Consider the following 15,960-nt stretch of genomic DNA (forward strand, 5'->3'; position numbering starts at 1 on the left):
CTTTTCCTCAGCGTGTTCTCACAGACCTTCACCACGTTCACAATTTCTTTGGTGGTGCGGCAAAAGTCGTGCAAACGAGCAGCAACCAGAAGAGCTGGAAAAACAGGCAAAAAGATAAATTAATGTTTTTACTAGTGTGTGCAAAGTACAGTCCAATCATCGTCCACACCCATGGACATTTTTACATTTTATGACATTACAACCACAGAACTTTATGTGGCAGAGCAACACAGAAAGCAGGAGAGAAGATGAAAATAAAAAATTTTAATCTAATAAATGTTTTAAATATATGTTAATATTTTTTTTTGAAATCATAAAATCTAACCTGTATTTCAATTATTTTCAAATCATTCACTAAAGTATTAAGCTCACTCTAATTTATCATGCAATTCATTGATTAACTGATTAATTGTTTATTGTGCTCATGATGTTATTTGGTCACTGTTGTTCTCTGATGCATTCACAGAACAACCAGAATCACACAGACATTAAATTTACCACATATGGAGTCCATTTATAACTTAATGTCTAAAAGCAGCTGATGACACTTGACTGAATTGTATCAGAGTAGAATGGGCTGAACACAAAACTCAAATTCTTGTACAGTTTATCTTTACTGTAGTGTCTGATAAAGCAGAAGTCTTACACTGCTCAAATAAGGAAAGGTATGGATCCCAGAACAGAAGACCAGATATGGCAAGTGTGCATGCAGAAAAAAACTGTTGAAAGTTAGACCTATATATTAGGGAAAGCCAGATATGGCCAGATAAAACCAGACTATTACGGAGGCCTCTGGTCTCCTTAATAGACTAGAGGCCTATTAAAGAGGTTGAGTCTAAAGATCAACAGGAAACTCTGCGATTGGGATTGATTCCTCAGGATTCAGTTGTTCTGCAACTGTTCAGCTGAAGTCGTATCTGCAGAGCCTTTTCCCCGCAGCATCTTTGGCACATATTTTTTAAAGAAAATATGATTTTCCTTATACTTTATAATTATGTGCAACTATGTTTTGGACTATCATATTAAATTTCCCCAAAATACATTTACGTCTGTAATTTTCCTGGCAAAAAGCTCGACGATTTTAAAGCTGCAGTATGTAACTTCTATTTTAAAAAAGGTGTTTTAAGCATATTTGGTTAAACTGTAACCGTGTCATGACAGTACGAGACAGTCTGAAAAAAAGAAGCTCCTCCACCTCCTTCCAGTGCTCTTACTGCTATCTGCAGAGACACACTGCTCCCAGTCAGAAACAACCAATCAGAGCCCGGAGGAGAATATTAGGGCTGTCAGTCATGCCTGTGTACATGCTGCTCAATGTGTTAATAGAGGAGAAACAACTTACCATTATAGGAAAACTGTTTATCCGTCATAATCGGTGACTATGCTAACTAGCCTTAGCATTCATGACAGGCTCTGCTATTTGGAAGAAGCTGTAGCAGAGAGCAAGGGGGAGGGTGTGATTGCGAAGACCCTCCTCCTGGCTCTGATTGGTTGTTTCTGACCAAGCTGTGTATTTCTGCTGATGGCAGTAGGACCACTGGGAGAAGCCAGAGTTGCAAAATTTTTGACAGATCATCTGTCTCATACCATCACAACATGGTGGGAAAAATTTTAACATATTTTTATTTAAAAAGTTACATATTTTGAGGAGGGAATACTTCTGAAAGGCACTGTACAAGATAAAACATATTAAAAAGGAGACTAAAATGCTTCATCTTATTACAAAAGTACCTAGCAAGTGTATATTGCAGGCACTGAGCAGCAGTAGCAGAGAGCAGCGTTTCTTTTTGTACCCTTTAAAAAGAACTGACAAGATGGGAGGCACCTTATGGCACTGAACCAACAGTCAGCCCCCACACAAAATCATTGCTGCATAAAAGAAATAACACTAACATTATGCAACGAGCGGCCATGCAAGGCTTGAGGGGGAACAGTTACATAACTGTCATTAGGCTTACAGCGCTCAAGAGGCTGTTAAAAGATGTATGCACCAATCTTCTTCCATATGCAGCACACTTCTAGCAGCTTTTAGGAGCGAAAGGACGGCTTCAGTTAGAAACCACACAAAGCCAAAGACATTTTCTTTTCTTTCTAAGTGTCTCCACTGTTCTATTCCTTTTCTCAAGCCGTTATCCTACGACTCATCATTATAGACAGATTTTGTGATTTAAGGACTCATCTGTGAGCAAAAGGAGCACAGGAATGCTTCTGCTGATCATTTTAGAAACAGATTACTGCTCTTTGAGCCTCAGTGTTTTTCCCTCAATGATTTATGATAACCAATTAATTATTGAGGCAGCGCAGCCGAGAAACAGAAAAGACAGAACATTCAAGCTTGTGTGTAAACATGCAGGGAGTGGGGGAAGAAAGGAAAAATTGTGATTTTAACGTGTCAGAGGTAAAGAAGGTAAAGATGTAGAGTTACATGGAGTCCAACTTAAACATGGATGCTTAGAAGAAAACAGCAAAAACAATCTACATTTTTAGAAATGTGCATGCATATAAATCTATGGACATTGTTCATGTCTAGCATTCCCTGGTAGGGAATGCTAGACTCCCTACTTGACATACCTCTATATAAATAAGAAAAAGATGTCAAAATGCCTGTAGTTATCTGCACACAATTAACAATCCTGTCAACACAAGGGAAGAAGAGGAACTTCTCCAAATGAGAGGTTTAGATGCTCCTGAAATTATCTGCAGAAAAACTTAATTATATTTGAAGTGCCAAATCTGAGTCATCAGTTATTGTTATACTGTAAGTGAATGAAGTAGTACATAGGGGAATAGTTGAAGCTCATGTGTTTAAAACTTTACATATGTCTTCCTTGACTTGAGTGTGAACAGAGACTTAAAAAACAAACAAACTGAATCTGTAGTTTACCCTGCAAAAAACTTACAGATATGAAGTAGAGATACAAGAAATTGGTATTGAATCAGATGATTTTCAGCTTTTTGATTGTTTGGTCAGAATTTTTTTTATTTTTACCCAGATCAGAAAATGCAATAAGCACTGCCAGCATTGCAGTAACAATAACCCCTATTTGAACTCTGCAGTGAGGGAGACAGAATTAAAGCTAGCTATTTTAAGCATCACTGCAGGACAGCGGGACTTTCAGCAGAAAGAATGCTGAACAAAGTAAAGCAAAGTTATAATGTTTTATTATTTCCCCTCTCCTTTTATGTTTTTATCCTCCATTTGGAAAAGTGGACAGCCCTTAGACAACTTCAGAGTTAGAACATTAGTTTGGATTTTTGAGGTGATGTCCTAAGAACATATCACTGGAAATACCTTTACATGTAACACAATAGGTGTTGCATCACTGTAAGCTCACGAGAAGCTATACATTTGTCATGTGCTGTAAATGGTCTTTTTAAAATGGAAAAATACTCCTGCACATTTTGTCCATTTAAAAAGAATTATCTTAATTGCACATTTCTTTGGATCAGACTATGCTACTTTTGATAACTGCACAGTACATTATGTTGTAACTCAGCCTTTACATATTATTCTTAATTTTGTATGTTTTTAATACTTTGTCTTAACATGCCTTCATGCCTTGTCACTTCACTGGTATTACACTCAGATTTCTCCAAAGTGGGATAATAAAGGTATTTCTGTTCTATTCTGTTCCAGCTACTCCTTAAATAGTTGGCAGCTAAAAAAATCTAGCATAATTTTCAAACAACCATGAAACATACCAACATACCATCTATAATGCTGTTGCACAGCTGACTGGAACAAAATCAAAAGATGACTCCATCCATGGCAGAACTATAGAGTTGTTGTTGATGTGGGAATTATTAAGCTAGCAGATACAACTAGGCTAACCACACAGGAACACAGTCACTGTTCGGTTGATCAAAGTGCAATGAAACAACTCTGACAGAATGTTAATATCAGTTAATGCAGCATTTTATCCCACTCATATAAAGTTTTTCAGTCTGAGTTGTTTTAAATAGCTCAAGTTAGCTAAAATGAATAGTGTACCACTGACCAGCCATTATAGCCTTCCACCACACAGATAGCATGCTAACTGTGATGCAAACACTACTGGAGGTCAGATCATTTTTTACATTCTTTAAAAATATATCCTTTAAATAAAAATCCAAATAAAGTAAAGTAAAGTAAATAAATAAATAAATAAATAAGTAAATAAAGTAAATCCTTGGCAGGGAAAGATGTTATAAAAAAAAAAATCACAAATTTGCCATAAAATTGTCGACAATGCAGCTGTAGCTTGAAACACTGAATACTAATTGTAACATGAGTTCAAGGTGATATTTTAGAGGGCACAATATTCCTCCGGGGCAGGTCACCCATCTTAATTTGTGCCAGCTTGCAGTTTGTTCCCAGACTGTTTAGTAGAAAGACAGAATCTCTTGTTAAAACGGGCCATCTCACCACAACGTCAGTTGCATTTACACACCCCATATAAGTGCCGCAATTACAGAATGAAGATGGTTTTGGTACCATAAACATATTCATCTTGTGGTGAGTAAGTAAAAATGTGCTCTCTCTTCCAGTTCCCTAATTTACTTGAAACCCAGCACAGCTCATCATACGGTGTTTCAACTCCAACTTTATCTCTGAGCCCAGTTCTAAAACCATTACCGCTAAAACCTAAAGCCAATCGTCATCATGAGCCAGAAAATCCTCTCAGTCATTAAACACTAGTTTTCTTTGCACTGCATCATTTGCGATATTTTTCTGTAATACTAAAACCACGGCTGGTAAAGGCATTTTGTGCATGACTTTGCATTATGCCTTTCCTGTGTACAATAGTTTTAAAACTGGTTTCCTAGAATACTGTCAGAATGTCAGCAACTAAAAAACATACCATGAACTCGGCGCGAGTTTTCAGCCAGGTCATTGTTAGCCATGTTTCTATTAATGTTTTTTTGTATCCGCATTTTGAAGTATTGCATGAAAAAAATTCAGATGGACACGGCAAAATTTGAAATAACTTCCTCAATTTTGCAAAAATGTTTTTATGCTTGGAAAATTTTAAACTCTAGACCTCCAGCCCAAAGAGGAGGACTGCTGGCTTGAAGTGCCCAGTGGGAGGCACTCTTGACTGGGATGGGAATGGTGGAATGCTCCTGTCCACTGGCGAGTTTGTGCCTCACAAGAGTCATGAAACTTAGACAAATTTCTAAGTCCAAACCTAAAGCTTGGAGGGGAAGAGACACACTCCAGACATGTGGTCTGTGCTAGTTTCCAACCTCTACATCTTGTTTATTACAGCCACATAAAACTATCAATGGAGTTATATTTCCAAATACACACACACGCGAAAGATTTCTACTTGTCTACTGCTTCCTCGTGATTGCTAAATAGTGATTCTTGAGAATAGGGACAAAACAGGTCCTATGGATAAAGCATGAAATTTGAATAAAATATACACAAAATATATTTTTTTCAAATATCTAACTAAACTAACCTGGGTCATGTGAGCACAACAATGTATATTTTTCTTTTTTTTGCTGAATATTTTTTTATTTTAAACATTGTAGTCGGTGGATGATGCCTGTAAAAGCCCTTGTCCAGGAGCAGAACTCAATACATTCTTATAGTTTAAAACAATTAAAGAAATACTAAAATTATATATTATGACAATTAAGTATAAGTAGTCATATAAATAATTATAAAAGTATCGATAAATTGAATTAAAAATAATTTTTAGATATTTTCCAACTCTGTTGAAATTTGTCCTTAGTTTTTGTCAACACCGTCAGAAATTAAAAGAATGTAAAAAAATCAGGCATTATTGGGGGGCACCAGAACTTCTGAGGACCCCATGACGTTGTCTTTTCTCTTCCTTTGCTAGGAGGGCTAGTTAGCTCCGGTTAGCTTAAGTTATTCTTTAGTTTTTTCTTCTGTTTTATTCCTAAGTTGTTTGTCACAACCATGATGTGTCAACTCCATAACTGACAATTTACAAAACTTTGATGAAATTTTGCGAAATAAAAGCTTAATTTTGGTATAATGTAAAGATTTCATGGACCTGACGAGCTACAATATGGCCTCCTTCAGAATAACATCATATAAATTGAGGTAGTTTGGCATTTCGTCAACTCCGTCAGATGTCAACTCCGTCAGAGTTTTTCTGACTCTTTCAGTGAAATTATTGTCAAATCTCACTTAATTGTGCAACTAATTCATTTTAATGTATTTTACATGAATTGCATTACTTCACATGTACCAAGTTTTTCATTTTACTCACTAGTTTGTCACCACCTTCAGTTCTGTGTCAACTCCGTCATGCACTGTCAACTCCATCAGATGGACTTTTTCTTGTTTTTTGTTTTAAATAATATTTATTTTATTTCTTGAGAAGCATTTGTCTGTAAATTGAGTAAAAATATCACTAATGGGGTATTTTAAAAATCATTTTAGATTTATTTTTGTCAGATGGTGATGACAAAGTTCTGGGTCAGGTCGATTAAAAATGTAATTTTTTTTAAAAAATTTGCAACTGGGAGCCTGTACCTTAGCATCTTCATATTTTCTAAACATTATTTGTCATATTTGCATACATAAGGTTGAGAAATAATTTTAAAAAAATATGGGAACATTAAAACCCATTTTGTCCCTATTCTCAAGAATCACTCAGGAGAAACAACAATCAAGATATTTAGTATACTAAGGGATCAACTGCAGAATGAAGCCAAAAATGAAACAGATGATTTCTTTAATTAATTGTGCCTGGAACCAATCAATCAGCGGTAAATCATTGGCCTTCAGGAAGCTTCATTTCAGCTCTCATGTGTCCAGTTCCTCTGTCCACATCCAAGGCAAAGCAAATGTTTCTGGCTCGTGCTAGACTCTGGCAGAGCTGCCGTTTGTCACTGATCCTGTTTGTCATGTTAAAGACCTCAATGTGTGATTATGGAACAACACATCATGTCTTCTGACGAAATTTCAATTTAAACTCGACTGTGTTATTTTTCATGCCTCAATGATAAAGTGTGTTACTGTACACACAAAATAAACTGAACTAAATGCAGCAAAAAACATTAACATCAAACAGCTGACATATCAAGATGTTGTAATGTTGAAGTTTGTTGTGACTGGAGCAAATCAGCCACGGTGAAAAAAAAGGTTCAAATGGTTTATTGAAAAAACAATGATTTATGATTTTTTTTTTTCTGGATCTGGTCAACGAGTTTCCAGGAGGACTGGAAAGGAGGAGATCTGATCCGAGTTGCAGCAGAAATAAGCTAATAGAAATATATTATAGGCTGGTGGATTATTACTTAAGAGTGTGGGGTGGCGACTGCAGTAGCGGTTAGTTCATAGGGGGCGCTGTGGCATCGTCCTCCCTGATGTGGATGGGGTCGGGTATCTAAAAATGATCTATAAACATGACTAAGTGTGTGGGTGTGTTATTTACACAGAATTTCTGCCAACTGACTTTCACTCAATAAAATAATTCAACAGTCTGACAGAATCCCATCAGATACCTCTGAGATGCTACGGAATGAAGCAAAATAGACATTCATGTGTGGTTGCTACGGTAAAAATAATAGCCATTTAGCCAATCAGTATTGTTTAATTTAATGTCTTTGAGCGCTCAGAATTTTGCCCTTGATTTGTCAATATGTTTTGTGTCACTATGGTGATAAAGTTCATATGGCGAATACTGCAGTCTAGGGAATGCTTGCACCAAATTCTCCTCCTTGAATGACAATGCAGAGGATTTTACAGATGGCCGGTGAGCTACAACTCATGTTCTTCAGCGCGTTTTATTAGCTTTAGCTTCCATATTGATCTGCTCTTTTCCGCTGCTTACTTTTTCTGTTCATCAGCTGGTATCAGTTCTTTGATGATTATGAGTTAAGAAAGTTGCTGTGGTTTATTTGATGCTTCTGTTGCTCTGGTTAGCATAATGCTAATGCTCATATGATAAATGTTGCTACGACTTCTGTGATTTTGCTGAGCAGCTTCTTGTTTCTTCAATTCCTTGGTTAGTTTTATGTTTGTAGCCGTGATAGTTTCCAGAGTGTTTCAGTTGTTTCTGGTGTCATTAGTTTATTCTCTTCAGTTTTAATAGAACATAGTCTGTTTACAGTTATACATCTAGATCAGGGGTCACCAACTCCAGTCCTCGAGGGCTACCATCCTGCAACTTTTAGATTCACCTCTACTCCAAATTGTCTGAATTCCCTCACCAGCATTCATTCCTCTCTGCAATAGGCTGGAAACAAGCAGTTTATTTGATCCAGGTGTGTTTGAGCAGAGACGCATCTAAAAGTTACAGGATGGTAGCCCTCAAGAACTGGAGTTGGTGACCCCTGATCTAGATAATCATCAGTGGCGATAATAAGGCTGTTTTAGAGGGACTGAAGCCTCCATAAAATATTCTTAAACTCCCTTAAATAATTTGGTTGTTTTTCTCTCATCACTTTTTTTTTAAAAAATCTGGCAACAAATTTAATGTAATGTTGCTAGAATATGAGCTTAAATAAATAATCATATAAACTAACATTTTTTTACTCATATGTGGTCATAAATCTGTCTGAAGGTGACAGCAGCATGAAACTTTGCACAAATGTTCTTAAAAGGGTACCTAACAATTTCAGGTGTAGAGCCACATGAAATTATAATTACTTTAGCAAAGCTTGCAAAAACCCATTTATATTATAATGATTAACTGTTTACGGTCATTTTTTGTAGTAGAAGAAGTTTCTATAACCATGAACACATTTTTAAAAGTGGAACTTGTACATTTTTGTTGTTGTTTGAAAAACTTTCTACTCACTTTCTTTCTCACATTCTGTTCATCTTCTTGAGGCTAAGCCCCCCTTGTCCTAAAAATCTAGTGACACCCCTGAGAATCATACAATGGTTTGGTATTTTTCCACAAGTTTTGAGTCCAATTCTGCTAGCTGTTGACAAAGTAAGGTACTAAACAGACCTTGTACTTTTAACTGATTTAACATTTCATATTGTTTTGCTGTTTGAAAAATATATTGTGAAATTTTAGTCATTTTTCCTACTGTTCATTTGAATCCTTATACGGGGAAGGGAAATCTACTGGTACATCAGGCCACCAAGAAGTTTATTCACCAGCCACCATTGGGTTGCTGGGGGGTGACTGTTTGAAAGAACCATGCAGAGAGACAATTAGGCAGATGAGAGAGTTTGAGGTAAGGAGGTGAGGAGTCGCCCTGACTATGGAAACCTGATGAGGGAGGACGTTAGGAGAAAGCCCCCACAGAGAGGAGGTGGTGGAGAGTTGCTCTGACTCAGCAAGAAGGGAGGAACTAAAGCACAGTTTACCGGAACGCTCAATAACCAGGGAAGAAGAGAAGAAGAGAAATGGAAGGCAGGTTTACCTTGTAGTAAGTTACAATGTTTCAGCAGCACATACCTGGTATTATTTACCACTGATGGTGACAAACAACCTGGAGACTCCACTCTGCCTCCCGAGTCACACGAGTTGTATGAAAGTTATGAAACTATCCTTGAAAAACAAAGCAAATTCCAAAGAAGGACCCTAAATTTCAGACAGCTAACCATCCAGTAAAGGTCTCAAGGACAGGAAGCTCAGGCTGCATTAAACCTTAAAGGGGCAGTATCGTACGTTTTTCATTAAATTATGTTAACTAGAAATACTATATATCTAAATTAACACTTTAAAAACATTTTTATATTACGCCTTGAAATTGGGCCTCTGTCTCTTTCAAGGCAAGGCAAGGCAAGGCAAAGCAATTTTATTTATATAGCACCTTTCAGTCAAAGACAATTCAAAGTGCTTTTACAGAGAAACAATACCAATCAGACAAGTAACAAAAAAAAAAGAAGAAAAAAAAAAAAAAAATTAAAGAATAGGCAACTTCAAATAGAAATGTTTTTAACCTTGTTTTAAATAAACTCAAAGTTGGGGCAGACTTGCAGTGAGCCGGAAGCTTATTCCAGAGGGCTGGAGCATAAAAACTAAAAGCTGTTTCCCCGTATTTTGTTCTGACTCTCGGAATGACTAATAGGTTTGACTCAGTTGATCTTAAAGGTCTGGGAGGTATGTAGGGCTGAAGAAGATCCGTAATATAATCTGGGGTTTTGTTGTGTAGAGTTTTATACACCAATAAAGAGATTTTAAATTCTATTCTTTTAGCAACTGGGAGCCAGTGCAACGATCTCAGAACTGGACTGATATGTTGATCTCTTTTTGTTTTAGTCAGGACTCTTGCAGCTGCATTCTGAAGAAGCTGCAGCTGTTTTATTGCTTTTTTTGATAATCTAGTAAAAATGGCATTACAGTAATCGAGCCTGCTAAAGACAAAGACATGAATTAGTTTTTCAGAATCTTGTAGGGACATCAGTCGTCTAATTTTGGAAATATTTTTTAAATGATAATATGCAGTTTTTATGATAGATTTGATGTGGCTGTCAAAGTTTAAATCTGGATCCATCATCACTCCCAAATTTTTGGCTTTATCAGAACATTTTAAGCCAATCGATTGAAGGTGGGTGATCATTTGTAATCTATGCTCTTTTGGTCCAAACACTAGCACTTCAGTTTTGTTTATATTTAATTGGAGGAAATTTTGGCACATCCAGACATTAATCTGCTCGATGCATTTAGTAAGTATATGTACCTGACTGTAGTCCCCTGGCGATAGACTAATATATAACTGTGTGTCATCTGCATAATTATGATAATCTATATTATTTTGTTGTATAATTTGAAGTAGTGGAATCATGTAAATATTAAAGAGAAGTGGCCCCAAGATGGAACCTTGGGGAACTCCACAAATAATGTCAATAAGCTTAGATTTAAAATTGCCTATGGACACATGAAAAGTTTTGTTGGACAGGTAAGATTTAAGCCAGCTGAGCGCTGTACCTGAAATGCCAACCCAGTGTTCTAATCGGGATAGTAAAATATCATGGTCAACTGTATCGAACGCAGCACTCAAGTCAAGTAAGACTATTACTGTGATTTTATTACGGTCTGTATTTAGACGGAGGTCATTAAATATCTTCACAAGAGCAGTTTCAGTGCTGTGATGTTGACGAAAACCTGATTGGTAGACATCAAAACAGTTGTTCAGGGCAAGAAACCCATTAATCTGTTGAAATACAATTTTTTCCAATATTTTGGCTAAAAATGGTAAGTTCGATATTGGTCGATAATTGCTCAAGTCCGATGAATCCAGATTATGTTTTTTTAGAAGTGGTTTAACTACTGTAGTCTTTATAGCCTGAGGGAAGACTCCAGAAGAGAGAGACTTATTAATTATTTGTAGCAGATCTGGAGCAAGAACATCTAAGACCTTTAAGAACAAACTGGTAGGTATGATGTCAAGGGAGCAAGTAGATGGTTTCATATGAAGTAATGTATGAGTCAAATCTTTCTGGCTAACCAAATTAAAGTGACTCATCCTATGTAATTTTTGATTAGAGAAAAATATAGGTAATTGTTCATTTGCAACGGACGTAACGGAATTTACTGTCTTTCTTATTTCCATCGTTTTGTTTATGAAAAAGTTGACAAATTTGTCACAAGCCTCAGAGGAGAAGAATTCACACTTCACAGAAGATGGTGGATTTGTCAACCTATCCAGAATAGAAAACAAAGCACGAGAGTTATTAACAGAGGTGGAGATGATGTTTGAAAAAAAGGTCTCTCTTGCATTTTGAAGTTCAAAATTGAAAATTTTAAGTCTGTCTTTATAGAGATCCAAATTGGCTTGTATTTTGGTTTTGCGCCATCGGCGTTCTGCTTTCCGGCACTCTTTTTTCCCCCTGTCTAACTGATTCAAAATTTCTCCAAGGTGATTTACGTTTCCCAGAGGTTACTTTTGTAATAACAGGAGCAATTGTATCAATAACTTTCTCTACTTTAGAAATGAAATGATCGACTAGATCTGACAAAGAAGTACAAGAGTGTGTAATAGTTGACGGAAAGGCCTGAATAAATTGATCGGCAGTAGCTTCTGTAATGCATCTTTTTGAAGTGACTTGTGTGGCGTTATCTATTTTAGCAGGTAGAAAACTATCCCAAAAAATACAAAAGTGATCTGACAATGCTACATCACACACTAAAATTGTAGATATAATCAGTCCTTTAGAAATAATAAGATCCAAAGTGTGTCCATGATTATGTGTGGGTTCCAAGACATGTTGGATCAGTCCATAGTTATTCAGGATCTGACATAGCTCTTTACTGCCTCGATCCAATGGATTATCGATATGAAAATTGAAGTCACCAACAATAAGTACAGAGTCAAAATCAACCAGAATAAGAGACAGTAACTCAGCAAAATCATCAAAGAAGTTTGCACAAAATTTGGGAGGTCTATATACATTCAGCAGCAAGATACGAGAGCATGAGTTTAGCTGTAAAGAAACATACTCAAAAGATAAAAATTTTGGAAGGAATATTTGCTTACAAGTGAAGGCGGAATTGAACAAAACTGCAACTCCACCTCCTTTTTTGTCAGTTCTGGTCTGGCTTATAAAGCTAAAGTTTGAAGGACATGATTCAATAAGAGTAGATGCAAGAGGCTCCTGCCTTCAGGAAGTTATCCTCAGCTCCTCAGTTAACCCTTTAACAATGTTTTACATGCATTGCACTGAGAAATAGCTTGTATAATGAGCTCAGCGGATGTGCAGTTCCACCAGGTGCTAATTTCTGCTGGCTAGTCTGAAGGAGCTGACCGGCGCAGTCGCAGTGTGGGTGTGTTGGACTGCTCTGTGAGGTGGAATCTTGGAAACTGCAGCTCAGAGGAGGAGCTGCACCTTGAAGGTGAATTTTGCACAGCTAAATAGTTGCCACGGGAGATTAAAGGATTTCTAAAACATGGATGAAAGAGTCAAAGCAACATTCCAGGTATGTTTTTGATGAGGGAATAACAGTGTATGACATGATGTAAAACCCAAAAATGTTGATTTTACATGATACTACCGCTTTAAGAAACAATAGCCTCTGAACGTGACCCAGTCCACAATGGTTTTATACGAGTCCTGACATGATATGTTCTGGTTGATCATTTGGATGGCAACATGGTTTTGCGGTTCCAGTTAATCGTGTGACTCAAAACTTACCGTCAAAGAGTTTTTCCTGCTTCATGAACAAAGACAGTTGCTTTGTAAATTGCAGTTATCAATGAAGAGAGATTTGCTGCCGTCACATTGTGTTACAATGCATTTAAAACCTCTGCATACACAACTGACCTCTGGGAATGGCTAAGAGTGAAAGTGAAACTTCTTAATTTACTGTTTGAATTCAGCTAACATTTAATTGACCACTTGGAGGCAAACTGCTTTGTTTTTCCGTTTAGTTTTACCGTAGCAGCTCATCAAAACCAACACACAAAACCGAGGCATGGAATCCACAATGCAACAGTTGCTTTTGAACCCGCCAGCAAATACGACAACATAGGAAACCATGTGACAGCAGCTTTAGGATGCACAGTAACATGGAGATTTCCAGACATTTTTCATGACAAAATTTCACTTTGTCAGTCTGAAAATTCTAGTGTTTTTATACCTCTTACCCATAAACAGGATTAAGTACAAAATATCACCACACAATTCTATGTGATATTTTAATAATCAAATATGGAACCTGCACAAATTCAGAAACTGATAAACAGATGAAAAATGGACAAATGTAAGATGAAAATCGGCAGAATAATAGATGAACAATAGTTGAACAAAGAGTAAATAGATGGATGCTGAATAGAAAGGTGGATGGATGGTTGACAAAAGCATGAATGGGTGAACAGAGAGATGAATACATTTACTAATTACACTGAAAAATCTAGTTTCATTGCCTTGGCAGACCACACAATAACCCTGGTATCAGAAGAGCTGCTTACTTCAGGAAAACGCTGCTCAAACCGGTAGCATCTTATGCTGGCACACACTGTGTGTGTTGATCCAGTCAGTGCCACTAAGAGGTGTTTAATGGATGAAATCAGCAGTAAAAAAATGACTAACAAATCTCTGCTGGAGTGAGAGAGTCTCTTCTATCAGGAACACTGCTGGCCTCTGCAAAGCCGTCTGGTGACCTGTGGTTTAAGCAGCTCATTAAAGACAACTTTGTTGTTGGAGAACTAAGAGCAGAGCAGTAATTACGTTCCTTCTTTAAATGTTTCAGCTTCTGCTGCTACATAAAGTACTCTGCTGGAGGGGGGGAAAAAAATGACCTTTTCCACAGCAAAGAGTGTACTTCTCTATCGCTGCCTCATGTGGTTACCTGCTCCACAGAGTCCAGATGGCCGCCTTCCCGTGTGCATCCAGTCCCTCTTCATCCGCTGAACCAGTCGCAGTGCTGTCATGGAGACCTCGTGGCTCTTCTCGCCAAATTCCAGCATTTGGGTGAAACGGGGTATATAAAGGCATGGGTCTGGGTAGGAAAAAACAAAAAAAAAACAAACTTTTTTTCAATTGGGACTTTGAAAGATTCTAATACCCTCATAAATATTTCTGCAGATTTTGCACACAAAAAAGACGTATAGTTTGCCACTCTTGACATTTCAGGATTCAAATTAATTTTAGGGTTGTAACAATTCAGTGAATTATTGGAGATCCTCCAAAATTAAATTTCCTCTAGGCAAATTAGAAGAATTTGCCTAGAGGAAATTCCTCGAGCAGCATTCAGCTTCTATGGACCACAAATCTGGAACAAACTTCCAGAAAACTGAAAAACAGCTGAAACACTGAGTTCCAAAAAAAATAAATAAATAAATAAATAAATAAAAACTGAAAGGCTAAACACTCACCTGTTTAGAGTTGCCTTTGAACCATTATCACTGGAACATTGACTAAAATATTTGATGCGTACTGATTGTGATGATGGCACTTGACAAAATGTAATGTTTGTTACTGATTTCACAATTAGTAACTGTATGACATTTTTATGTTTCATGACGCAAAGCACTTTGAACTGCCTTATTGCTGAAATGTGCAATACAAATAAACTTGATTGATTTATTAATCCGATTAATTGGGGCCTCTTGAGGATATTTAGGTCCTTTTACTTTTGCCTCAAGATATCACATATCTTAAATCTGTTAAGAGTGCAATGTGAAAAAAAAACTACAAGTGTATTCAGGTCATGTCTCACTTTATAGATTTTTTTTTAATATGAATTATGCAAGTGTGATACAATAAAAGAAAAAATCTAGAGGGGATTTTTTTGTTACTCTACTTTGAGAACAGCTGCTCTGGATAAAGATATCTTTAAAGTGGATATCAACTGTGCCATGTCAAAGTAGAAAAATATAAGATTAATAAAAATTTTAACTTTCTATTTTATAGCTAATAGCATGGCTGCTGGTTAATTTGCTTGTGGGCTCTTTTTACCTTCTGCCTCTGAAAGTTATGCAGCAATCACAACTTTAATGAGAAACTAAAATGAGAAGCAATCTTTTTTTTCCTCTGGCCAGAAGTAGTATTTTATCTCGCCGAGCTATGACAGCGGACATAAATATGTTTGAATTTAACGTCTTTTCTTACAAAGGAGTGCAGTGGAAAGCTGTGTTAGTCAGCTGGTAATAAGATTGAGGCTGATTTGTTCCTCCTCCTCCTCATCATCATCATCATCATCATCATGTAATAATGCTATGTCTGCGCCACTGCTCCAAGTTTTACTGGAAAGTCTAACTTAAAAACCAGGCAGAGATTAAAAAAATAAATAAAAAAGACACCAGTTTACCCTAATGCACAAGCCCTTCCTCTGGAACAAATTTTACCCAAACATTATCTTAATGCCTCTAAAAAAAGAGAACTTGAATTGCCCCTTTCAATCAAACCCAAGATGAGCATAAAACTTGCAATGTACTCAAGACAACATTGGGCCCTTAATTCAAAACTAAAAATCTCTAAACTTGCAATCCATGATGTACTGGATGGATGGGGGTATGTGATTGTTGAAGGTGGTTTCCTGCAAATAACTTCATGGATCTGATGTATGACTTGTTAAATTTTTCCACATCTTCTTT

General features: G+C 36.8%; 1 protein-coding gene across 1 annotated transcript in view; it reads right to left on the minus strand.

Moving 5' to 3' along the window:
* The window catches only part of LOC106920393 (transcription factor IIIB 90 kDa subunit-like), a 72,078-nt gene that overhangs the window by 24,604 nt on the left and 31,514 nt on the right, over positions 1-15,960 (minus strand). The window contains exons 7-8 of the mRNA XM_014991376.2: positions 14,214-14,363; positions 1-94 (exon numbers count right to left, since the gene is read on the minus strand). Of these exons, the coding sequence (XP_014846862.2) occupies positions 1-94; positions 14,214-14,363 (244 nt within the window). The remainder of the gene's footprint in view (positions 95-14,213; positions 14,364-15,960) is intronic.

This window comes from Poecilia mexicana, unplaced genomic scaffold, assembly GCF_051168715.1.
Source record: "Poecilia mexicana isolate PSO_F unplaced genomic scaffold, ASM5116871v1 scaffold_22, whole genome shotgun sequence".
Classification (NCBI taxonomy): Eukaryota; Metazoa; Chordata; class Actinopteri; order Cyprinodontiformes; family Poeciliidae; genus Poecilia; species Poecilia mexicana.